This window comes from Moschus berezovskii, chromosome 9 (assembly GCF_049115385.1).
Source record: "Moschus berezovskii isolate FMDL1 chromosome 9, NW_MosBer_1.0, whole genome shotgun sequence".
Classification (NCBI taxonomy): domain Eukaryota; kingdom Metazoa; phylum Chordata; class Mammalia; order Artiodactyla; family Moschidae; genus Moschus; species Moschus berezovskii.
In genome coordinates this window covers 88314738-88341471 of record NC_142468.1, presented here as the reverse complement: position 1 = coordinate 88341471, position 26734 = coordinate 88314738, and the positions used below count along the sequence as shown (strand labels likewise).

General features: G+C 49.2%; 1 protein-coding gene across 1 annotated transcript in view; it reads left to right on the top strand.

Annotated features, from left to right (window-relative positions):
- Positions 1 to 26734, top strand: part of MEGF11 (multiple EGF like domains 11) — a 387229-nt gene that overhangs the window by 113014 nt on the left and 247481 nt on the right. Inside the window, exon 2 of the mRNA XM_088839921.1 lies at positions 24545 to 24650. Coding sequence (XP_088696047.1) covers positions 24553 to 24650 — 98 coding nt within the window. The 5' untranslated portion in view covers positions 24545 to 24552. The remainder of the gene's footprint in view (positions 1 to 24544; positions 24651 to 26734) is intronic.

Here is a 26734-nt window from a genome sequence, read left to right as displayed (position 1 = left end):
AGTAGAGTTGGCTTCCTCAAGTCACTGAGTTACCACAGCTGGGGGGGAAAGCCCCCCTCAAGGCTCTGAGACTCCTCAAAGAATATTAATTATTCTCCAAGGAAGTCTTCTTTCTGAGTAGCCTTCTTTCTCTGGTAATTAACATTACATGTCATTAACAGTCAGGGAACATTGTATGATCAAAGACAGCATAATTTGTAGCAAGATTCTGAGGAATAGCACAATATTTGTTAATTATGTTATTGATTCTTATGGTCTGGAATGTCCTACTTATTCCCGATCCCGACTGGACCCCATGGTGCCTGCCAGGCTGGCTTTGAACTGCTGTCCTGCCCGTGGGTGGCCTGGCCCCTGCTCTGGGGCTGGTGGGACCACAGCTTTCAAAAGGATCAGAGAAGCTTTGTCTCCCCAGAGCCACATGAAAGCGGGAGCTGCTTGGGACGTGGGGGCTGCCTCTCTGAGGCTCCCGCCGCAGCTCCGACTGAGTCACCAAGAGAGATGTAACATCATGCTTTAATTAGCCAGATGCTGTTAATTGACTTCTTGGGGGCTCCAGCAGGCCCGCTTCAAGGGGGCAGAGGGAGGGGCGTTCTTCTAGGCCCGAGGCCACTTGCTGCTTCTGGTGATGCAGTACTTGGTGGTGCCCTGCCGGCCCGGTGCGCACAGGAAAGCCCCCCGGGGCGGTGGGGGTTGGGCATCAGCGGAAGTGTCTAGTAAACCTTCCCGCCTGGCTCTAGAAGTGCTAAATGAGGTGGTGTGTTTCTACCAGTGGCATCATTACAAAATGATGCTTGTTTCTTAATCGGCTGTATTTATGAGTGGGCTGAGCTCCCTCCCTCTTGCTGTTGAATCCTGCAATTAACCTTTGCAATGCTTGACAACAGATTTCCTACTCAAAGAGTTTTGTCTGAACCCCAGTGGGCTGCGTTCTGAGTGATACTGACAGAGGGGTGTGGTCTGTCCAGCTCAGGAAGGTGCCTGGGGTGTAGGGGTGGGAAGATAGACTTACCCTGGAAAGATCCAGGCACACCATCACCAATAGGAATTAAAAAGCAACTCCTCCCCAGGCTGTATGGGCTCTTCTTTTCTCACAAAGACCCATGAAGTAGGTCCTGTTAATATCCCTACTTTACAGAGGGGGACGCTAAGGATCAGAGAGATCAAGTGACTGTCAAGTTTACAGAGCCAGGCAGAATCAGGAATCAAGGCTGTCTAGACCATCTGGTGTTTCTACTTGCCATGCCACAGAAGGTTTTTCCTAACTGGCTCTGGGGCATTTCTGGAGAGTCTACTGATGCCGCTAAATCAGTGTTTCCCATCAGTGGAGCTCCAGGGTGCTTTTGCCTGTGGTTGTGGCTATTTTGGAAAGGGAGGTGAGGAGGTCGGAAAGGATCTGTGGAGCCAAGGGCAGAGGTCAGAGGAGAAGCCTGGAGTGCTCCTCCCATTTGGCACAGACACTTGACTCCCTCCTCTCCTGGGCCTCTGCCTTTCCTTCTCATGCCTGGTCTTTCCAGCATCTTCTTGCAGCTTTGGACACTGAAACACTCACTGAGTGCTGAGGTGACTTCACCAAGAACCTCCTGCTTCTCAATGGTGAGACCATATCCAGGAACATACATTGAGCATGTTGGCAGGGGAGTGAAGCAATGGGAGAGAAGCTTCCTGCTTCGGGCAGCCTCTGCTCTGACCAGGGGATGTCAGACCACGGGGAGGGAAGGCAACCAGAGACCTGGCCCCAGACCTGCCCACTGCATCCTCCAGTCTCACCCTCAGCGACAGCTGCAATTGGGACAGAAGTGGGGGGACTGCCCAGGCTTTTAAGGAGGGAGGTACTGGATGGGCAGGGATGAAGTGGAGGGGGACACAGTGACCAAAGGGCTGCCCGCCCTGGGACAGGCATGGGGTCAGCTGGTGTGGCCCAGAGATTTGACCACGGAGAGATATTGTGTCCTAGTCCTACTGTGTGTGTGCTGTATGATGAGCCGCTCAGCCATGTCTGATTCTCTGTGACCCTTTGGACAGTAGCCCGCCAGGCTCCTCTGTTCATGGGCTTCTCCAGCCTATAATATTGGAGTGGGTTGCCATGCTCTTCTCCAGGGGAGTCTTCCTGACCTAGGGATCGAACCAGTGTCTCTTACGTCTCTTGCGTTTGCAGGCAGGTTCTTTGCCACTCACGCCACCCGTGGCAGCCCCTTCCCATCCCGCCTGCTCCAGCCCCGCTCCATCTGATTGCCTCTCTCCAAATCTCAGTCAGTGGGAGACTGCTTATTTTTCTTTTTCCTCCATTCTTTTTATATTCTGGGGCTACTGCCAACGGACCCTGAGGAGGGGTACTGGTCAGAGGAAGGGGCAGATAAACTGAGACCTGAAGGTCTCCACAAAAGTAATTTCACAGAAGAGCAATCATATCATACTTTTTAAATTTAATTCTCTAATTTTTTTTCTTTAACTTGCCCTCCTCTCCCTTTCCCCTGCATCATGCTCTTAGTCCCCGCCCACTCAGGGAGTCCCTCCTGTAAACATCCCTCTCTGTATCCCTCCATATCCTCTAACTCCAACCGTTTACAAACATGTGTATGTGTGTGTGTGTGGACTGTTTGCTTTCGGAAAGCAGGATTACACTATCTAGCCTCTGACTTTTTTCCTCCCCAGTACCTCCTGGCAATCCTTCCAACTAGACCAGTGTTGCTCTCATCATTCCTTTTAACAGCTGCCAGATAGTCTACAATGTGGATATCCATCTATCATGTAAAAGAAATTATTTTCCTATTAATGAGCATTCACTTTCTTTTCACCTTTTTTTTTGTTTTAATCAGAAGAGAACCTTTGGAAAATATAACCCTGGCCAAGTCAATCCCTGACTTAAAATCTTCCAGCAGCTTGCCTATTTATCTGGGGGCAGAGTTGTGACTCAGAGGTACATTGTATTCTGGGGTGAACCCCTCTCTAGCTCAGCAGGCACCAATGCTGCTTCAAACTCTGTTCCAGCCAGAATGAGTCAGTTTTACTTCCTCAAATACACCCGTTCTTTCTCTCTCTGCCCAAAGCACTCCTGCCCTACCTGGCTCACTCTTCTGCTTCCTTCAGGTCTCAGCATATATGCCCCTTCTTCTGGCCATTACCCTCCCCAGATCCCTTGACAGGGGCCTTGGGGTCTGGGTCTTCTGGAAGATACTGGTCACACTGTGTTTTTCCTCCCATCAGCATCTGACTTGATATGTTATGTATCCAAGTGAAAGTGTTAGTCGCTCAGTCATCCAACTATTTGCTACCCTAGAGACTGTAGCCTGTCAGGCTCCTCTGTCCGTGGGATTCTTCAGGCAAGAATACTAGAGTGGGTTGCCATTCCCTTCTCCAGGGGATCTTCCCGACCCAGGGATCGAACCTGGGTCTTCTACACTGTAGACAGACTCTTTATTGTCTGAGCCATCAGGGAAGTCATTATGTATCCAGGGCCTTGCCTAATGTCTGCGCTTACCAGGTGCTTCTGGGTGGAGTGAATGATTGAGTGAAGGGTGACGGGTCAGGCCCCATGAGGAGACTGGTGTGAGTCTTGGGCTGGGCCACCATGTAAGGTGCCTGTGCGAGAGGGAATTGGGGATCAGGGATCAGGACAGAAGCCAGATTGTTAAGGCCTCCATGGGGAACGGAGTTGGGGAGTACAAAGTCAGGTTGGGGCTTTGCAACAGATGAGATCCCTGGGGTTCATCTTTGGGTTTCACTGGCAGCCAAAGAGACTCAGGGGGCAATTTGGGGACCTAGCAACTATAACTCAGCCTCCATCCTCCCAATTCCAGGTCAGGAAGGGTGTCCATGTTATGCCTACCTCGGAAAGAATGAGTTCAAGAGTGGGACTTTTCAGTGTGTTTTCAGGTAGGAGCATTATGGGAACCCACAGGAAGTCGTGAGAGAAAGCAAAGGCAGAGGAGATGGGTGAAGAGCAGTATTATGCATTCCTTAGAAGGTGTCCATCTTCATAAAGACTGCAGCACCAGGAGCTAAGAATCGCGGCTTGCTCCTCTGTGCCCACTGCCTTCCAGTGACTCAGAGTGTGCTCCAGGGACTGGAGCCAGCCGGCAAACCACTGAGTCTGTAATGAGAGAAGTCCAGAGATTGAGTGAAGGCACTAGAGCGTGTGTGCGTGCTCAGTCGATCAGTCGTGTCTACAGTTGGCCAGGCTCCTTTGTCCATGGGATTTTTTCAGGAGAAATACTGGAGTGGGTTGCCATTTCCTCCTCCAGGGGATCTTCCTGACCCAGGGATCAAACCCGTGTCTCCTGCACTGGCAGGTGAATTCTTTACCACTGAGCCACATGGGAAGCCCAGAAAGCACTGGAGATTTGATAGCAACTTGACGTTGATAGTCAGTGGAGTCGTCTTAGTGGATGAGGTACAGAGCAGCATGCGAGGTGGGAGGGGGGCATTACACGGGACCTGAGCCCCATGGGGCCATGCAAGTAGGACCGCGCATCAGTCTGTGTCTTACTGCAAATTAAACGCAAACCGCGTTCTCGACTATGAGGAGCTCCCACCCAAACAATGACCAAGGACTTATCTCTCCTCCTCCCAAGGGCAGAGCGAGAAGACAGCAGCCAGTGGGAAGGGACATCGGTTAGACATCTGTAGGAGTTAAAAGTTGTAACTTGCTGTTAATGTTGTCTGGAAGAAATATAGACTCTCTTCCTCTGAGGTCTTGAGAGAGACTGTCCTTGCTCCCTGAAGAAGGGAGGTCAGTCATGGCATCTAGAATAACCTTCCTGCTGGAGGTTGGTGATGATAATTCCCCACTCCTGTGCCATGTATTATACATTTCAAAGCTTTCACTTGCTTTATCTTTTTGACCTTTATGACCATCCTCCGCATAGATCAGAGGAGGCCTTATCATCCTCACTTTGTAGAATGGACAGTTAAGAACCAGAGAGGTTAAATCAGTTTCCCAAAGTTGCCCAGCAAATTAAAAGCAAAAAAGGGTAGGAGACAACTCCAAGATTTTTTTTTAATCAGTGGCTCGGAAAGTGGGTACAGGGGAACTGAAGGAGCCCAAAATATAAACAGTAACTACTATAGTGACAGCAGCTGTGTTTGCTGAATTGTGACAGTATATCAGATACTGGTGTAATTACCTTATTTAATTTTCACCATGGATACAATTACCATCTCCATTTGCAGATGAGGAAACAGAGTCTCTGCAAGATTAAATCATTTGTCTACAGTCACCCAGCTACTAATTAACAGAACCGGTGTTTGATTTAGACCAGCTGACTCTAGAGAAATCTCCTGCACCTAAACACGCTGAGCCAGGTGATACCCACACATGACCCATACCCCCCGTCCCAGCCTGGAACATGAGTTATTATGAGTCCCACAGACAGAAGCTGAGGCTTGGTAATGTCAGGGGCAAGTAGAATTCAACACCCTGAGGCTGGGGTTCAAGGTAGGCCTTGCTGATTCCTGACCTCAGTCTCCTGGCATTTTCTGCAATCTCTCACAGCCACAAGTTCTGCCCCAGGGAGGCAGGTGGGCAGGCTGTGCGGATGGGTCAGCCCACGCGTGGGACCTAGTTTGCACCTTCCCTCTCTCTCCTGGCAGCGAGGACCAGAAAGTCGAATGCATTCACTTCAGCACCTGGCAACTGCTAATTATTAACGCCCAAGCCGCTGGCAGCTCCTCGTTATGTCACATCATACAGAAGATTTATGGCCACTTTGAAAGTGGCTTTGAAATGAGACAAAACTCAATATTGAATTTTTTCATCCCTTTCTCCCTTGGGGTTTCAGGGCATATGATATCAGCTTCCTTCTCATTAGCATATTTCTAACGAGCGCTTATTAAGGTGAATTTCACTGCTGCTCTCTGGGTTTTCATTAGAGGAGGGAGTAGGTGGGGAGGCCCAGCACGGCAAATGCAAGACCTCAGGGCTCTGAGACTGGGGCCTGTGCTTGGCTCCAACCTCGTGGTGAGCTCTGTTCTCCCATCCCTGCGGGAGGATCCCCCTGTTTTCGCCAGGGGATAGGGCAAAAGGAACATGGGTGGTTATACAGCACGGCTCACCATACTGGTGAGTGGGTTGGAAAGGCAGCAAACATTGGGGCTGACTGAAAGGTCGGAAGATTCAAGGTACACAGAATCCAATGTGGCCCAGGGGGACCTCACCATCTCCTTGGCCCCAGAGTGCCTTGCCCTTCAAGGAGGCTCTGCTCAACAACCTCCTTTTTCTTGCCCAGTAGATGATGGAGTGGGAGGGACACTGAATTTGGGATCCAAAGACCTGGATTTGAGGTCAGCTCTGTTACCAGCTGTGTGACCTTGGTTGAGTCTCTTTGCTCTCAGCCCCATGCAAAAACAGAGACCTGTTCATTGATTCATTGATCCAGTCATTGACCAGTTATCAAACAGTTACCAACAGCTGGCACTGTGCCAGGTGCTAAGACACCCCCCCATTCCCCCTGCTCCCTGTGGTCTGCTCTTGCTGTAGAGAATCACTGTAGAACTTTTTAGAGCTATCAGGGACCTTAGCTAGAGTCCAACTCTGGCTCTGAAAGCATAAGACTGTCAGTCAACATCCTTTTATAGATGGAGAATCTGAGGCCCAGACAAGCCATTAAGAGCCTTCCCATGGCTGGTGGGTGATGCTAGAAAGCTAAACTCAGGCCTTTAATCTCATGCCCTCTGCTTTGGCTGGGTCATCCATTTGAGAAGTGATTCTCGCTCCTCCTTATCAGAAGACAGCTCAGAGAGGTTCAGTGATGCAGTCAGGGTCACCTGGGGGTGAGAGATCTGGTTCTGGGTTTCCCTGTACCTGGCCATTTTTCTCCACTTTTGGTTGGGCGCTTGGCTCATGCCCTCTTCGGAGCCCACACAGACAGCCTCATCAGCAGACCCTGTTCTCTCATGGGCCCTCCCCACAGGCTGGATGTTGCACTGCTTGCTTGCTTTTTCCACCTTTATCCACCAGGACGCAGAAAGCCGCAGAGCTCTACCACTGGGCTTTAGTGATTGTTCCACAGTGGGTAAAATTGGTTTGAAATAAATGTCTCCTCTGCCTTCCTTCCTGGGGGCGATTTTATCCTCCTCTTCACTTTGTGGAAGTGATCCAGAGTCTGGTAAGTGCCTGTTCTGCCTAGATATGTCCTTTAGATGCAAAGGTGTTGCCACGGCTACTGCTGAGCCTGAGGTTTCTTGAGAGCTGGGCTGTGTTGGCTGCGAAATTCCACAGAGTTGCCCCTTCCTGTTGCCTCGGATGCATCTGGCATCTGAGCGCTCCATGAGCAGAGCTGAAAGTTAGTCTAGGCATGCTCTCGCTTGTTAAAGTATTAGAATGTTTTCTGGATGAGGCCCAGAATGGGGCAGGGTGCTGCTCATTCCTGGGGCACAAGCCCCACTGCTCTGCCTTGCTGGGGAACTGGCCCTTTCTGTACTAAATTTCATGTCCTTGGAGGGCAGAGGAGGTATGCAGGAATCATGTACTCAATTATTGATCCTATTCAGATCTCTTGGCAGTTACTGCTCCCCCTGCCCCCAATTAGGGCTTTTCTGATAGTTGGTAAAGAATCCGCCTGCAATGCAGAAGACCCCGGTTCGATTCCTGGGTCAGGAAGATCCTCTGGAGAAGAGAACAGGCTACCCACTCCAGTATTCTTGGGCTTCCCTTGTGGCTTAGCTGGCAAAGAATCTGCCTGCAATGAGGGAGACCTGGGTTCAAGCCCTAGGTTGGGAAAATCCTCTGGAGAAGGGAAAGGCTACACACTCCAGTATTCTGGCCTGGAGAATTCCACGGACTCTATAGTCCATGGGGTCACAAAGAGTCAGATATTACTGAGCGACTTTCACTTTCACCCCAGTTAGCTAGCTTGAGGGGCAGAGAGTGAGAAGTAAGGCTCATCCCCGTGAAGGCCTGTCCCTAATTTCTCCCTTGATTCTTCAAATTAGAGTAGAGGTGAGATGGATACATTGAAAGAAGATAGTCTAAGGGATGACACAGATACACAGAGGACACTGTAAGATGTGTCCCAGGGGTCTGTAATCTCATCCCAGGGGGCTGGCATCCTTACCTGCAACCTCAGCTTTGCTCCGGGATCATCGCCCGGCCCTGTAGCAGAGGTGTATCACCTCCCCACCCATCTCCTGATGTCAGAGCCCTACAGAGCTTAAAGATCATCTTTCTCAGCTAGGTTCAAGAGCCTTGACACCCCTTGCCATCCCCACTGTATGTAATGGATGGACTTTTCTCCTGTGCATCTGGAATGGTACAAGTTGTGAACCATCCTTGGGAAAGCTGATAAAACAGTCACTGAAATCATTTTCTGGATTCTTTGGTTCAGATGAGGAACCAGTTAATTAAGAAAGCCTCCCTCTCAGCTATGGAGGACAATGAAGTACCACGGAGGCCAAAGCCTGGCCCACGCTCACACAGCTGGCCTACACAGCTCTTCCCACGATAGCGCAGCGTCCCGTCTTCCTCTGCTCAAACTCAGTGGGCGCGGAGGGAGCTCTGATCCGAAGAGATGCCCCCACCCCTCCCCCACATGCCGTATACAGCATGTGTGCACACACACCCACCAAGTCAGAAGGGCAAAGGCAGACCTGGAAGCGTAGTACTAGAGAAGCAGGTAGTCCTGAGTTCAAGTCTAGCTCATGAACTTCTAAACTGTGAGTCTCTGTTTGTCATCTGCCAATGGAGATTGCAATACCTACTTCTTAGGGCCACCGTGAAGACGGGGATTGGCCAGATACCCAGCTCAGGGCCCAGCACAGGACAGTCTCTCAGGAGCCATTCATTTCCTGCTTTCTTCTGGGGTTCAGTAAGATGCTCCATGGTTGGTAAGTGAGTGGAATGTTCACTATTTGAGTCAGTCTTCTTGCAGATTCTCATCCAACAGGGGATACTAACAGAGCATCCTTAGTGAGAGCTATGTATTGAATACAGCATTGGTACACAGTGCTCACTTGAGCTCAAGCTTCAGCCCTGGTTTACTCACCAGCTGGGTGCACCCAGCCCCCCAGCCCCAGCTCCACCCTGGCTCCCCATCCTTTTCTTTCTGCTCCCCATCTTGGCACCACCAAACCTCCGTGTGTCAGAGGTCTGCACCATGGCTTTATAAACTTCTGGCCTGACTCCTGTTCTTCCCATCTCACTGAGTCCCTGAATGTGTTATGACAAATTTAGACATTTGTGGGCACACCACAAATGAGAATTAAAACCCTGGGGAAGCATGGTTAGACTTGGCAGAAGATTCCTGTTTTCTACCTATTGGTGATTCAGCACTTTGGAGGTTGGCCCCTTGCCGTGCAACCTGCCTGCAGACAGAGTGGAAAGCAACTTGAATTGGAGCAGCTGGAGTCAAAGTGGAACCTGCCTGACCACCTTGCCTTGAGGAATGGGTGGTTCACGTTTCTGAGTTTCCTGTTGAGTTGAAAGTGAGACAGGGAAGACCTTTCTGGGGTTCCAGCACTTGCTACCAAAATACTTGCAACTGTGCCTGCTTCCTTTCCTGTCTTGGTGAGTGGGTTATGGTGAGGGGGACCAGATCTCTTTGGATTTATTGAGATTTGGCATGATTTCAGGGTCCTTATTCCTCAAGGCCTGTCCTTGTCCAGGAATGGGTTTGAAGTAAAGGAAATAAAACTGAATAGATCATCAGTATAGAAGCTAGCCTTGGAAACTGCTTTTCAGGAGAGGGGGGGAAAAACAATAAAAGAACATCTCACTGGCTCTGGGGTGGAAATGCACCTGGAAGTGTGGGCAGCGGCTTGGCAGCCCACATCCCAGTTAAATGAAGATTCGAAGGTGCCAGTTAACTGAGGTTGGGCTACATATGCTCTTGTACCCTGGTGCTCAGGATGGCCTGTGCCGAGCTGAGCCTAACTCGGTGGCCTGGCTCAGATGTCACCTGCCTAATGCCTCGGTCGGCATTGTTCCATGGAAACCTCAGAAGGAACTGCTCTGACACATTAAGCCTTTTAATTTAGCACACACCACGCATATATGCCCCCAGACAAAACAGAACTGATTTAATAATTCTCTTAATGGAAGCAAAGGCTTTCATTGCTCCAGAAATAGATCGTTACCTCTGCCACCTTTTGTAATTTTTTTCCCTCCCGTTTTTTTTTTTTAAACACTGCCGTGGTCAAAAATAAGGTGTTTCACTTCAGCCCTCTGTCGTCATCCACCAATGCCAGGCATTTCTCTTTAGACTTTTGATTTAGAGCATGTTTGTTCTGTTTCACTTCATTAATTAATGTTCTTCCCAGGCCCCCATGCCAGAGTCTTTGTGTAATACTCTCTTACAGTAAGCAGGTGCTTTTATCCTTAATGAACAATTTCCTGGAAAATACTGAAATAAACAACAAATAATCAGGCCAGGAGCACAATGAGTCTGGGAGTTGTGTCCCATTCTGCAAATTAAACCCAGGAAGGTGAGGGTAGATTTTGATCCTTCAAGGTGCTATTTTTGATGGCCCATTCCTCTGGGAAGGAATGCAAGGTGCTGATGAAGGTGAGTGAGTGTCTTGCTCCTTTAGAAAACCACAGTTCAGAGGAACCATTTTTATCACAGATGCTCTCAGCCATGGAGATGGTGGTCAGACATGGCCTAGGCCAGAAAGGCAGCCAAACTGGCTTCTGATCTAGACTGGGAATCATCTCTTGCTGAGACTATGGGTCAGCAGGGCCTTCCTGACTGGGCCAAAGTGCAAACTTCCTGAAATGCATCTTGAGTTCCTTTCTCTGGGTCCTGGAAGACTTGTCCCTCTCCCAGAAGGTGGTCCTTATCAGAGGATCCTAATAATCTCAGTCTCTCTCTCTGTACACACCCCCCAGGAGTATTTGTATTGAATCCCTTCTGCCCTCGGCAAGAGGATAATGACCACATTTGACTCAGTGTTTTATTGACTGTGGTCACTTCCCATCATCCTCATCTTTTTGACTCCTCAGGACCCTTTGAGTCAGGTTGTCTTACTATTCCCACTTCACAGAGGAGGAAACTGTGACTTCCAAAGGTCAAGTGACCTGCCCGAGGTCACACAATTGGTACGAGGCAGGTCTGAGGTTAGGACTCAGGAATTGAGACCAGAGCGCCAGGCGCTTGTCAGCTATGGAGGGCCAGAGCCTGTGGGGGCAGGTTATGGAGCAGGTGCTGGAGTGAGGTGGCATTCCCTGGGCTGCCCTGGCCAGGCTGTGAGCCAGGATTCATCAGTGTCAAGGACAAAGTGCTGCAATAAATTTCTTTTAAAATCAGAATACTTGGTTCATTTATTTTACCAGATAGAACTGACAAAATCCTACGTTATCCATCCATTTTTTGTGTCATCAGATAATTTTGGGTCTTTGAAATGGCATAATGTTTTTAATCACAGCGTGTGTATAATCACAGCATGGACACAGACCACTCAGTTATAATGGCAATCCCCACCCCGGCTTGATGGCTTCCAGGGCTGCCTGGAAAACTCTGTAAAGTGGCCTGTGTCGCCAAGAGTAGTGAGCTCAGGGCTCGAAAAACCCTGCTGTTTGGGAATATGCACCCCAAGGAGCCTTGTGGGAGAGTCTGGACGTGGGGGAGGTTAGCTATGGGAGCACTGATGGAAAGTCCTGACTTTTTGGCAAAATGAAGATAGCTTTATTAAACTGAGAAGCTGAGACCAGCTCATCATAGAAAATGTTGACAGCAAAGTATAGAGAAGAAAGTGAGTTACCTAAAATATCACCCAGGTGCCTTTGCTAATATTTTAAACATCCTTCTGGACATCTCTCTTTTTTCTTGCTTGCTCTCAGAACACACACCACACACACACACACACACACACACACACACACACAATTCAGTTGTAATGTCCATGTTGTTTCGTAACCTGTTTTTCACATAATGATGCATCAGGGTCCTCTTTCCATGGTAGTGAGTGTACGTGTATTATCTTTTATTTGTTTTTTCCTAACCTTTTTAAAAATTGTAAATTTTTTTAAATTAAAAAGTTTTTTTCCTAATTATTAAAAAATTGAAGTACAATTGGCTTATAACATTGTGTTAATATCATGCATACAGCAAAGTGATTCAGTAATATATATATATGTATTTTCAGATCCTTTCCATTATAGCTTATTACAAGATATTGAATATGGTGCCCTGAGCTATACTATAGGTACTTGTTTTTATCTTTTTTATATATAGTAGTCTGTATCTGTTAGTCCCAAGCTCCTAATTTATCCTTCTTGCCCTTTCTTCTTTGGTAACCATAAATTTGTCTTCTATGTCTGTGAGTCTATTTCTGTTTATAAGTTTATTGGTACCTTTTTTTTTAAAGATTCCACATATAAGTGATATCATATGACTTTTGTTTTTCTCTGACTTAATTTACTTAGTATGATGACCTCTAAGTCCATCCGTGCTGCTGCAAATGGCGACATTTCCCTCTTTTTTTAAGGCTGAGTAATATTCTGTCACATGTATATACCACATCTTCTTCATCCATTCATGTCGATGGACGTGTAGGTTGCTTCCCTATGTTAGCGATTGCAAATAATGCTGCAATCAACATTGGGGTGCATGCATCTTTTCCAATTAGTTTTCGTCTTTTCTGGTTATGTGCCCAGAAGTGGGATTGCCTTACATATATTTTCTGAAAATATGTTTGCTTTTATGATTATGGTGATGATAATACTCATTATAAGAAACACTAATAAGAGCATTATAACAAACACTAAGAAGAACAGAAGTGATTGACTTAGAAAGCAGAAGTCCTGTGATGTTTCTCCCTTCCCCTCCTCTTATAAATGACCACTATTAATGCTCCAGTGTATAGCTTCCGTATTTTCCACACATCAATATTTTAAATGTTTACATAATGTTTTGTTATGTATGCATGGTGGGATTTATTTAGCAAAGAACACCTCGGTGGTGCTAGTGGTGAAGAAATTACCTGTCAGTGCAGGTAGACGTAAGAGATGTAGGTTCGATCCCTGGATCAGGAAGATCCCCTGAAGAAGGTCATGGCAACCCACTCCAGTATTTTTGCCTGGAGAGTCCCATGGACAGAGGAGCCTGGTGGGCTATGGTCCATAGGGTCGCTAAGAGTCAGACGTGACTGATGCAACTTATCACACATGCACCGCTGACTTAAGCATTCAGGGTGTTTCAATGCTGTAATGAATATCTCTTTATGAAGAGATGATGCACCATTTTTAAACCTATCTTTGGCCTTGGTCAGTTTTTAAAATTCAATTGCAGAAGTGGAATGCTGGGTTAAAGATGTACATGAAAACATGTTGTTGTATATGGCCAGTTGCTTTCTATGACACACCAATGCCCGTTTCCATGACCAATTCACAGATGTGGGGCTTTGAGACAGTTGATATCTGACTTCAGAAGGTTCCAGAAGGAAACCTGGAGAGGCTACCCTAGTCTGTAGACTAACAACCAAGCCCTCTTGTTTAGCTCCTTACTGGGGAGAAGAGGTGTCCAAGGAGTGATGGGGCAGAGACTGCCCTGGTATGGGCCCTGGGCTAGACTAGAGCATGAGACAAGAGTCCAGCCTTCAAAGGGGTGCTGAGGATTGGTCAGAAAGGTGGCAGGAACTTAGGGTCCCCACCCTCACAAGGGCACTGATGCCTGCATTTCCATTGTTGGGCTGCAGCTTGATATTCTTGAGAACTTGTTCTTTTATCCTTCCTGTGTAATCAAAGGAAAGGGAGGCTCAGAACAGTGAAACGAGTTCTCCATGATCCAGGACTAGAATCAAATTCTCCTGTCTTCACTGCTTTATCTCCTTGTTGCTGGGAGATGGGACCAACCCAACGCAGGGGGTGAAGAGAGAGAAGAACGTGCGGAGGGGAAGGGCAGCAGAGAGAGACACACTGGAGGGGAACTTGTAGAGTTCGAAGAGTCCTAGAGATGGTATAGCCTCTGAACAAACACTTTGAGTTAAGCCTCATCCTGGGTCCACTGCCCTCTCGTGGCCATTCCCATACACCCTCCAGCAGGGGTTTGGGGTCTAGGGGAAGGGCCTGCCGGAATTATTGTGTCTGCAGTGACTGGCAAGTGTTCAGTGAATGTTTGCTGAATGAGTAGATGCGACCATTTAATAATTGTACGTTTCAGACTGACCCTGGGATCACCAAATGCATAAAGCGAAGCCCAGATTTTCCAGTAGAAGATTTCTCCATTAGCGTTTCCCTAGATCCTTAGAAATTAGAATTCCATTTGAATGCAAAGTTCCAAAGAATAGCAAGGAGAGAAATAAAGCCTTCCTCAGTGATCAATGTAAAGAAATAGAGGAACACAATCGAGTGGGAAAGACTAGAGATCTCTTCAAGAAAATTAGAGATACCAAGGGAACATTTCATATAAAGATGGGCACAATAATAGACAGAAATGGTATGGACCTAACAGAAGCAGAAGATATTAAGAAGAGGTGGCAAGACTACATAGAAGAACTATACAAAAAAGATCTTCATGACCCAGATAACCACGATGCTTCATCACTCACCTAGACCCAGACATCCTGGAATGCGAAGTCAAGCGGGCCTCCACTACAAACAAAGCTAGTGGAGGTGATGGAATTCCAGTTGAGCTATTTCAGATCCTGAAAGATGATGCTCTGAAAGTGCTGCACTCAATATGCCAGCAAGTTTGGAAAACTCAGCAGTGGCCCCAGGACTGGAAAAGGTCAGTTTTCATTCTAATCCCAAAGAAAGGGAATTCCAAAGAATGCTCAAACTACCGCACAATTGCACTCATCTCACACACTAGCAAAGTAATGCTCAAAATTCTCCAAGCCAGGCTTCAACAGTACATGAACCATGAACTTCCAGATATTCAAGCTGGATTTAGAAAAGGCAGAGGAACCAGAGATCAAATTGCCAACATCTGTTGGGTCACTGAAAAAGCAAGAGAGTTCCAGAAAAACATCTACTTCTGCTTTATTGACTGTGCCAAAGCCTTTGACTGTGTGGATCACAACAAACTGTGGAAAATTCTTTAAGAGATGGGAATAGCAGACCACCTTACCTGCCTCCTGAGAAATCTGTATGTGGGTCAAGAGGCAACAGTTAGAACTAGACATGGAACAACAGACTGGTTCCAAATTGGGAAAGAAGTACATCTAGGCTGTATATTGCCACCCTGCTTATTTAACTTATATGCAGAGTACATCATGCAAAATGCCGGGCTGGATGTGGCACAAGCTGGAATCAAGATTGCTGGGAGAAATATCAATAACCTCAGATACGTAGATGACACCACCCTTATGGCAGAAAGCAAAGAAGAACTAAAAAGCCTCTTGATGAAAGTGAAAGAGGAGAGTAAAAAAGCTGGCTTAAAATTCAAGTTTCAGAAAAAGAAGATCATGGCATCTGGTCCCATCAGTTCAGTTCAGTTGCTCAGTCATGTCCAACTCTTTGCGACCCCATGAACTGCAGCACGCCAGGCCTCTCTGTCCATCACCAACTGCCAGAGTCTACCCAAACCCATGTCCATTGAGTCGGTGATGCCATCCAACCATCTCCTCTGTCGTCCCCTTCTCCTCCTGACCTCAATCTTTCCCAGCATCAGTGTCTTTTCAAATGAGTCAACTCTTCACATTAGCTGGCCAAAGAATTGGAGTTTCAGCTTCAACATCAGTCCTTCCAATGAACACCCAGGACCAATCTTCTTTAGAATGGACTGGCTGGATTTCCTTGCAGTCCAAAGGACTCTCAAGAGTCTTCTCCAACACCACAGTTCAAAAGTATCAATTCTTCGGTGCTCAGCTTTCTTTATAGTCCAACTCTCACATCCATACATGACTACTGGAAAAACCATAGCCTTGACTAGACGGTCCCATCACTTCATGGCAGATAGATGGGGAAACAATGGAAACAGTGAAAGGGTTTTTTTTTTGCCCTTCAAAATCACTGCAGATGGTGACTGCAGCCATGAAATTAAAGGACGCTTGCTCCTTGGGAGAAAAGCTATGACCAACCTAGGCAGCATATTAAAAAGCAGAGATATTACTTTGCCAACAAAGGTCTGTCTAGTCAAAGCTATGGTTTTTCCAATAGTCATGTATGGATGTGAGAGTTGGACTATAAAGAAAGCTGAGCACCAAAGAATTGGTGCTTTTGAAGTGTGGTGTTGGAGAAGACTCCCCTTGGACTGCAAAGAGATCCAACCAGTCCAACCTAAATGAAATCCTTAAAGGATTTATTAGAAAAGGAAATATTCATTGGAAAGACTGATGCTGAAGCTGAAACTCCAATCCTTTGGCCACCTGATGTGAAGAACTGACTCATTTGAAAAGACCCTGATGCTAGGAAAGATTGAAGGTGGGAGGAGAAGGGATGACAGAGGGTGAGATGGTTGGATGGCATCACTGATTTGATGAACTTGAGTTTGAATAAATTCCTCAAGTTGTTGATGGACAGGGAGGCCTGGCATGCTGCAGTGCATGGGGTTGCAAAGAGTTGGACAAGACTGAGCGCCTGAAGTGAACTGAACTTCGGAATTCTAGAATTTAGAATTAGAGAGTTGGAAGTGTCTTGAGGTAGAAAGAGGGGATGTGAGTTGGCAGGAAACTAATATTTTACTGAGTGCATTCTATGTGCTTGATTTTGGACCAAGCTCTTTACCTGCTAACTCATTTGATATCCTCACAACTCTGTGAAGTTGGTCCTTTCTCATGTGATTAATCTGAAACAGCCCCAGAGTAGTTAAATGACTTTATCCAGGCTATGTAACCAGTAGAGTAGAGTCAGAATTTGAAGCCATGTCAGTCCAACTCTGCTATTCCCTTCCATGAGCGCTGGCATCAGAGTGCCATGTGACTTGAGGACCTTAAGTCACCTAGGAGTAGTTTGCCCTTCAGTGGGATGAGGTGTTGACAGGTGATGCTCCCAGGTCTGTCCAGGTGCCAGGTCCCACATGGCTTACTGTCCAGCCATTCACCTTCACAGATCAGTTTAGGGGGGTGACTTGACCAGGTGATGGATCATTCTACAGGGCCCCCTTCCTCAGAACTCTTTTCCCATCTGAGCATCTGTGTTTGCATCTCGTGTTTTAGAAATGTTCTTTGCAGAGCAGGAGGGAATGGCGACCAATCCCCGTGGGGCTGTATGGCCCTGAGTGACTGGCTTGTCTGTGAAGGTTTTGGGGATGTGGCCATGGTTTAATGCCAGGGCACAAGGGACTCCCCCAGTTCAGAGGACCCCACAGCCCTGGGACAAAGTGGGAGAGGAGAGCAGAGCAGGCCTATAGTGGGTTGGACTGGTGGGGGCTCAGGCAGCCTCTGGTTTGGCCAGGCCAGATGAATGTGCCCTGATTTGCAAAGAAATGGAAAGATGGAGATAATTGCTCTGTGAGAAATGGAATGGCCTCTGAACACAGATAAGTTTTCTCCCTTCATCTTCAGAGGGGCTGGAGGCTGGGGGCACAGCTGCTGCCTACCGGGGAATGGGAAGCCTGAGGCCTCAGAGTCCAGGGCTGCGTCTATAGGAGAGGGAGGCGGATGCTTCATGAATTTGTTGGTTTCTACCCCTCTGTCTTCCCGCTCCTCCCCCGCCCTGGGGATATGCTGTGATTTCTCTCTGAGCCGGACTAATGTCAAGGCCTCTTGGTCTCCGCCGGGCTTGAGGGCACAGGGGCAGGCCAGCCTTCTGACCCTGATTAATGGGCACTGCAGTTCTCCGTGGTGCCATTTTCAGGATTTGCAGCCCAAGCTTTCCCAGGCAAGGAGAAAGCAGAATTTACTGGTTTGGTGGAGCCCTAGGATGAGGACGTTTACCGTGTCTCAGGAGGCGACTCTAATCCTGATTGATCCCAGTGGGCAGACACCTGGCAGGGCCTCCGTGTTGACGCTGGGAATTTCTGCTGCTCTTCTGCGGTCAGGGAATCACTCTTTTGGAGATTAAGAGCTACAGATTTATTTTTTAAACTTTTTTAAGTGCAGGGAGATTAGAAAGCCTTCAACATAAGCCTGGCCCCTGGGGGGATTCCTGTAGGGTAGGAGGCTTCATCAAGGCAAAGGGTGAAGCTCTTAATTATGGGCTGATCGTGGCTCCTCTTTTCATCTCGCACTAATCAGACCCCAGCAAGGCCAGTAAACAGAGCAGGGCTTGGGGACTGGGGACCAGCTGAGAGCAGTGAGGAGATGAAAGGGAAGGTCGGCTAGACGGGATGATAACCTTGGCATTTACCCCAACGAGTGCAAACTTGGCTTTTTTGTTTTATTCAGGAAAAAAAACAGAGAAGTGTGTGTGTGTGTTCTATAAATAGAAGATAGAAATCTCTCTTTATACCCACATGCTGGGAAGAATGTGAGGTGTTTGCTTTATCAGTCTCACTCTGGGGTTTGCTTCTGCCACGTCCCGAGCCTGAAAGCGCCTTTTCATGAGGCTCTCGGAACTCCGGTCAGTCCCCCCCGCTGACTGCAGCTTGAGCTATTGAGTGGGCTTCAATGCCCGCCCTGTGCTGGTTCCAGGAACAGACATACCCGGCGCTGGTGGGGTGACCCAGGCAGGAGCCTGTGAATCGCTCTCAGGATGTCATGGTGCCCACTGTATTCGTCGCCAACAGACTGGTGTCTCTACAGTGTGATGCCAGTGCAGGGTGGGATGCCTCACACGCTGAGACCTGCTGGCAGCACAGGTTTTTGGTGGCCTCTGTCAGGACAGACATAGGCAGTGTGGCTGGTCCTGGGGTTCGGGGTGGCTGAGAGGTCCAGGGGAGGTGGTTAGCTGTAGAATCAACAATTTGTGGGGTCGACAAAGGTGGTTTGAGCACCCTCTCTGTACCAGCTATGCTCTGGGTGCTGGGGATGGCAGTGGACACGATAGACCAAAACCCCTGCCCTCAAGCAGTGTGTTTGTGTTTTGTTGTGTGCCAGGAGACCTGGGCTCGATCCCTGGGTTGGGAAGGTCCCCTGGAGAAGGGAATGGCAACCCACTCCAGTGTTCTTGCCTGGAGAATCCCATGGACAGTCGAACCTGGCAGGCTATAGTCCATGGGGTTACAAAGAGTCGGACACAACTGAGCAACTAACACACACACCCAAAGGGAAGGAAAATGATGGACAGGTTCTAAGGCTCCAAGAGAAGAGCCGAGGCCATATCCAGATGGTTCATATACGAGAGGAGCACTTTTCAAAGTTAAGACGACCGTTCAGCAATGTAGGACAGGGACAAGTGCGTGGCACCCATGTGTCCTTCTCCTATCCCACGCCTGCAACAGACATCACTCATCAACCATGGCATGTTCCCTTCAGCCCCATTTCTCAGGAGAGCATTCCAAGTAGCTACTACCAATCGATCCCCAGCTTTGTGACTGGAAACCTCCCAGGGCCCAGTGCCTGACCACCACCACCCCTGCTGCCCATGCAAAGTTGCTGAGAAGGAAGGGCTCCCTGGAGGAGACTAGGATGGACAGAGAGCAGGTTCCAGGTACACGGACTAAGTTCCAGTGTCCAAGATTTTGGCACATTCAGGATGACTAGGCAGGTGGTGGAAGCGAAGCAGGTGGGGGAAGATTTTTGCACAGATGGACCGTGAGGTCATCACAACTGATCCTGGGGCAGAGGCCATCTGTTTGTCTGCCTGCCCTCTGCCCCGGTTTTACGCATCCTGCCTAATGTGAGCAGCTGGTGTCTGGCCAGGTGTTTGTTGCCATTAGAGAGACAGGCTGGATTCTACAGGTGCTGGTGTTGGCACGGGCCCAGGAGAAGACAGGATCTTCAGAGGATTCTGCCAACTCTAAGGTCTGCTCAGCCTGCAAGGCTGGCCCAGGCCAGGACAGAAGGCCCAGGCGAGGCAGAGGGCTCCTTTGCTTTGATGTCTCTTTAATACCCAGTGGTAGAGTCCCTCTAACACCAGATGCCGGGCACAGAGGCTCTCAAGTGTTAGCATAAGCAGGAGGACACGAGCTCTGAGGATGCAGACAGTTGGGACTGAGACTCCTCTAGACTGGATGGAGAGGAGCAGGGTCACCCAAACTAGTATCCCAAAGAACTCTGTTGCTACAGAGGTCACTAGAAAGTTCTATGGGAAAGACTGGGTGAAACAAACAGGTGTCTTTACTCTGGGTCTTCCCAGAGCCCAGGGTCTGCTCAGATACACTGTGAATATTTAACATGAGCATTTCCTGAACTCAGTCACTCATGGCAACCTTGGTCTGGGAGGTTTTATCAATAGCTCATGGGGCTGGTGCTTCCTAGAACCCAATTTTGGAAAATGCCTGCCAGAGTTTCCCATGTTGCCCACTCCTGCTCCACAGTGCAAACCCTCCTAGACTGTCCGCCAGCACCTGCACGCTCCTGCCCCCACGTGCTGCCTGATGCAGTTTTTGCCCCAAAGGCCATTTATCTGCCCTCCCTTTCCATATTCTGTCACTCAGCCATGTCTGAATCTCTGCAACCCGTGGACTGCATGTAGCCCGCCAGGCTTCTCTGTCCATGGTCCAGTCCCAGCTGCTCCACCAAGTTTTCCATAAGCCTCCAGGGGACTCAACTGCTTGCTGCTTTAGCCTCTGGAAATGGACTGTAGTTGACTGGGTTATTTGTTTGCATCCTGGAAGTATAGCCCAGGGCTGGGCAAGTAGCACCCCAGGAGTGTGATTAGTTAAAACCCTGCCAGGTGTGCAGAGGAGCTATACCTGTGGGCAGGTGGCAGCCTCACCTGCAGTTTCTCCACCTCTAGAACTTCACTCCCTTCCTCTGCGGCTTACTGCACGGGGAACATGGACCAGAGGGGAGGGAACCAGCTGAACTGTTTACATGTTTTCTTCCTCCGAAGGGAAACCAGGGGCATTTTCTTATTTAATTATTAATGCCCCGAATCAGATAGTGCCCGCTGTGTTAACCTCTGTCACTCTGAATGGAGTCAGCTTAATAACCACCGAGGCAGGATTGATTTTCCCTCAGTCATCTCATAAGCATGTGTCTTTGGGATCTGTCCTCAGAGAGAGAGCCTGGGGAAGCCGCATTAAAGTTAATGGCGATGAGTTGCTCCCATGTGGGGACGGCTCCTTTGTGGCTGCTCTTCACTCCACTCCTGAAGTGGCTGAGACAAGTAGAAACACATTTTCTCACATCAGTTCCCAAAAGGAACTGACTGGCAACAGCCTAGGACTTGACCTGAGTTTCAAAGCATTTACGGACGCGTTGGAAAGATGAAGTCAACACGCTGGCAGAGATGTCAGGGCAAGATGGGAGGCGATGAGCGCTGGGCCGTGTGGCCAGGCTGTACGCTAGATGAGTGTAGTGTGCCTGGCACGCTGTAGGTGTGGGCAGAGGGGAGGGGCCTGGGCATGGATGGTGTCTGGCTGTGCAGACCTGAGGAAGCAGGGCAGGGGAGCAGTGTGAGCAAGGCTCAGGGCTGAGAAAAAACCGAAACTGAGACCTGTGTGGCCTGGGGAGGAGGGAAGGGTGGCAAGATGGCATCTTTTAGACTGGCCATGTTCAAAGAAAAAGCCTGGGGGCTGAGGGGGTCCTAGAGGAGTCAACTCTTGTACCCTCAGGCTGGCATCTTTCCCCTCAACCACACCGCCACGGAGGCAGACTTGGCCTCCCACAGGGAACTTTGTGAGTACTGGTGATGGGCTGTTCGAGGCCTGGGTGTGAGTCCTGGGGAACACCCTCTGTTCTGGAGCCTTGACACACTCCGATAACTGAGGAGTGAGACCCCCAATGTGAATGCCACCTGGCTGACCATGTCCTGTGCTCCTGCATCCACTCCCACCTCCTGTGTGCTTCTCCCAGCACCTGTTACCCTCTCCGTGCCCTAGTGTCTGGGTATTTCAGTGGGAATCAGCCAAACTGTCCTGTCCAGATTTGACTCAGAGGGAAAACTTTTCACAAAGATTTAAACAGTTCTCCTCAATTATAGCCACGATCCGAGTTACCTCCATTTGCCACCCCTTTTCCGCCAGCATGGATTAAAAGCAGCCAGAGCATGATCTCTACTAATCCAGGTGGCCTCACCCTTTGATATTCTAAACTTCATAAATTTGAAGATGCAGCTGGGGGTGGGGTAGGGCGGGGTGGGGTGGTGGGAAGTCCTCTCAGGAAAACGCTCGAGATTACAGGATGGGCCTGGCTCAGATGGGTAAAGAATCTGCCTGCACTGCAGGAAACCCAGGTTCAATCCCTGGGTTGGGAAGATCCTCTGGAGAAGGGAATGGCTACTCACTGCAGGATCCTTTCTTGGAGAATTCCATGGACAGAGGAGCCTGGCAGGCTACAGTCCAATGGGTTCCAAAAAGTTAGACACGACTGAGCGACTAACACAGAGGATCAGCCAAAGTAATGAGACAGGGACTTCTCTGGTGGTCTGGTGGCTAAGACTCTGACCTCCCGATGCAGGGGGCCCAGGTTTGATCCCTGGTCAGGGAACTAGATCCCACATGCCCACAACAAAGATCGAAGACCCCTTGTGCTGCAGCTAAGACCTAGTGCAGCCAGATAAATAAATAAATATTAAAAAGCCACAGCAGAGTAAGGAAACAAGGCCATGGAGAGCATGAAGACCAGGCATCTCCGCCTGGTGGTCAGACTTCTACGCCTTTCTGTGTGCCCCTTTGTTTCTGTATCGGATGCCTGATCAGCCCAACCTGCACCCGGAAGAAGATGCCCATCCCCCAAACTCAATGCCTGTCTTGGGCGGTTCCTTCTCTTCCCAAAGGGGAAGGTCTCACCTTCTCTGGGAGGAGAATGCGTTGAAATGCCCGGCAGCCCCAGCACTGTGGGGCCCAGAGAGTGTGGAGTCAGCCTCTCCAGGTACTGATGGAGTTGGCAGGGTGAGCCAGTGGGGGAGTGAGGAGTGGCTGCGGCTGGTGACTCCTGGACACTGCAAATTATGCAGAATTGCTTTTCTCTTTCCGTTGGCCGATTTTCAGAATCCATTTACCCAGATTATCTCCAGACCTCAAACAGAGAGAAAAGCCTCATTAATCATCAATTGGACCCCCATGGTTACATAGAATTTGTGACAATTTGTTTATCTTTGAAGGAGCTGCTAAGAAAGAGTTTAACAAGGGAAGTATTGGGGCAGGGGAGGAGAGTTTGACCTTTCATGAAGGCAGGAGCTACATTTGGCTTCCCTCTGAGTACAGCCTGGGGGCGTGTGCAGCATCCGTGCCACTCTTCACTGCCCCCAAGAAGGGCGAGCACTTCCTCATCGGTAAACTCTGGGCCAACAGACTAGAAATCCTCAAGCATTTCAAGCCTGGGGACCCCTTTTCAATGTCAAAATATTTTCTATACCATCCCTGCCCCCAGTTGTTAGAAGCTGCCTTTTTCTATTTTTTTTTCAGTGAGGCTGATTGAGAATAAAAGCTCCTCTGAATTCGGTAAAGCTTTTAAGCAAATCACAGTCATATCCATGAACACATGAAATATAGCGCTGTCTCTCCGAGTCACAGGTTCTTTCAGTCTGTAGCTGATGTTGGAGCTCATATGGATTGCAGGTCCCCTGGAGGTAGCTTTGGGCCCCTTGCACCCCCACTAGGGTAGGAACCCTCGACCAGTTCTCTAAGGCTATAGTACCAAGGAGTCCTGGACAGGAGGGCGTCTCGAAGGTCATTTCAGCCACTCCTACCTTAATGGTTCTCTGACTCTATGAGGAGCCCTCTGTTGGGGAATCCTCAGTTCCAGGGACCCCAGGGGGTTGGCATCTGTGTAGGCCCACTTAACACCTGTCTCAGGCTGTCACATCAGGGGCTGGGATCAACTCTACAAGCTGCTTCCTCAAACCCCTTACCAGGCTGTCCAAGCCCTTTACCTGCTGGTGGATATGATGTGCAGAGACATATCACCGTGGGTGTGAGTAGGTGATAGCCCATGGGAGAAAGAGAAGCAAGGGCCAGCCTTCTGGGCAACTTGTTTGACCAGAGCTACCAAGAAGGATTTTCTCAGCTTTGCTGTCCCCAGGGCCACACCAGGTATCTTTCTTCTCTGTCTTCACTGAAGAAAGGAGTTGAGAGAGGAAGTGAATGGGCAAAGCATAACAAAGATGAGGGACTTTCCCAGTGGTCCAGTGGCTATGATTCCCCACTCCCATTGCAAGGGGTATGGGTTCCATCCCTGGTCAGGAAACTAGGATCTTGCATGCTGCTCAGGGCGGCCAAAAAAAAAAAAAAGTTGAGGGAGAAGGGATAGGGGAGGGTGCTGCTTTTAAGGCAGTAGATCAGAGGTTCTTGGTCCAAGGATGGACTCAGGGGCTTTAGGACACCCTGAAATCACAGCCAAATGGTGTGCATATGGGCATATTTCAGGGGAGAAGTTCTGTAACTTTCACTAGATTCTAAAAGCAGTGCATGAACCAAAAAACATTTAGAAGCTCTGGCCAGAAATTTAACGTTTCCCTGACTCAGGCTTCCCACTACTGAGTTACTCAGAACTGGTGAAGTGTTACCGTGTTAGTCAAAGCCTACAAGTGTGAAATATCAGATGCTCATTACATGATGATGATGCAGAACTTTGCAGCTTAGTGAACCTCTTCTACCACTTCATGTAAGGTGTCTCGGTGCCAAACAGATGCCTGGGAAGATGATGTGATTAATGACACTAGTCTCTTTGTTCTTCCTTGCAGGGCCCAGGATGGTGCTGTCAGTGGCAGGACTCATTGTCTGCTCCCTCCTGCAAATCGTCTTCTCCCTGAACCCCGAGGACCCCAACGTGTGCAGCCACTGGGAGAGGTAAGATGTGGACCTTGGATGGCCAGACACTCCCTGGGGGCTTCACCCTGGTCTTGGCACTGTTGGGAAGCCATCCACCAAGGGCCTGCAGTCCAGCTGGAGACATAGCACAGATACTGAAAGGCAGGCCAAAGAAATATAAATTCTGTCTAAGACTATGGGAGTGGGGGCGCTGAGTGACAGGCAATGTAAATGAGGCAGTCTGGTAGCTGTCACTTTCTTTCCTGAATTCGCACTTCCAGCCACTTTACAGATGAGGAAAAAGAGTTCCAGAGGGGTTCAGTGACCACCCCTATAAAGATGAGGAGAAGGGACTGTGGTCCAGAGGTTTTGTTCTCCGAGGCTGCAGTGCCTTCCTGGTCTTCCAGGACTGGCAGCATTGCAGCAGCTCGGATGTGTGGGGCAGCCAGCAGCCTGCCCCGAGGAGCCTGGGGGTGTGGGCTGACCGGGAAAGGGCAGCTGCATTCTGGCTGCGGCACTAGGTCCAGGGGGAGCGGTCCAGGGCCCTGCAGAGGACCTGACTTTGAAGCACAAGGTGAAAGTATTGATTTTGGTGAGCAGAAAGACAGTGACCAGAGACCCAATCAGGAAAAACCGAATTAAACCCTGGAATTGATTGGCCATGCTGACCAGGATGACTCTGCCACTTAGATGTTAATAAATCAAATGAATAAAATTAAGATGGGGACCCGATGGGGAAAGCGGGTGGTGGAGGAGGGCTGGTGAGTGGGGGAGGGGATCATGCTCCATGCCTGTGAGGGTGAATGTCCCAGCCCCGCAGCAGGGGGTGTCCCCTCACCGGCGGACCTGGAGAGACTGGCAGAGGAGGCGGAGGGAGGCTGTTGTCTCCAGTGACCAGGTGCTCTGTGAGGGGTCCCGACCAAGTTGAGACTGGAGTGGAAAGGCTGGAATGGAAGTGGGCTGCCCCGTTTTGGGGAAGCGGGAAGAACAGTGATGCGATCAGTGATAAGATCTTGGTTCACGCCCATCTGGAGTTTTCCATCTGTTAGCCCGGTGACTTTCGGATGTCTCTGAACCACTCCCAGACTACCTCTGTCTCTCTGAAGTAGGGGGCAGAATTACCCCTGCCTCACAGGCTTGTTGGATGATCCGGGTCCCAGTTTCCTGAAAGGGGTTTGAGGACCGTGAAGCTCAATTATTGTCTTTTCTTGTTGACGACTCCACTCTGCAGGGACAGTTAACATAGATCCTGCTGCACATCAGGACCCCTGAAGAGCAGATGAAAAGCAGAGTCTCGTGGGTCCTCTCTGCCCAGACTCTGATCCCCTAGTTCTTGTGACTCTGAGGGGATTCCAGGCCCTTTTCCCCTCCCAGTTTGGGGGAATGTAAACTTTTTCTTTCTCCAGTGGGTGAGGGAGAAAGCAGGTAACTTCCACATTAGTCTTTGGTTTGCAGACTTCAGTCTCAGCAGCCCCGCCTCATCCACCTTTCCCAGTTGGGGCACCGTTGCTTCCTGCTGATGTCTGTGCTGTATCCTAGCATCCGGGAGGCCTCCTTCCTGTCTGCTCCCCTCTGCCTTCCCAGTGCCTCTGACCTCTCCTCCAGGAAGCCTTCCCTGATGGCAGGGCCCACCCTGACTTCCCTCTTCTCTGAGTGCCATGTATACCAGTGGGTCAGTTCAAACTTAAACCAAACTCTCTAATTTTCTAAATCTGCCCAACATGAACTCCTTTGGAATGTGAAAATATTCTGATCCAAACCTGCACTGAGCAGGCATTACAGGCTGTTTGGGCGATCAGCTGAATTACTGCTTTGATGGATGAATGAGGAGAGAGTCCAGAAGCCAAAAGGAGGTCAAGGGGTTCTCCAGCCCTTCGTGGTTCTTCCAGTTGAGCTCCATTGCCAGCTGTGCATGGATGAGTCTGGTCTGTGTCATTCCAGAAACACACCCTGTTCCCCAGAGACCACTTAGGGAGAATTTCCCAGTTGGATTAGTGCTTGTGGCAGGCTCCTCCTTAATTATGCCCCTCCACTGTAAAACCCAGCAGAAAGACCTCCTCTGGCTAGTAAAGCCCAGCTCTACAAGATTAATCTGGCCCCTCATTAGCATGTTGGCAAATGAG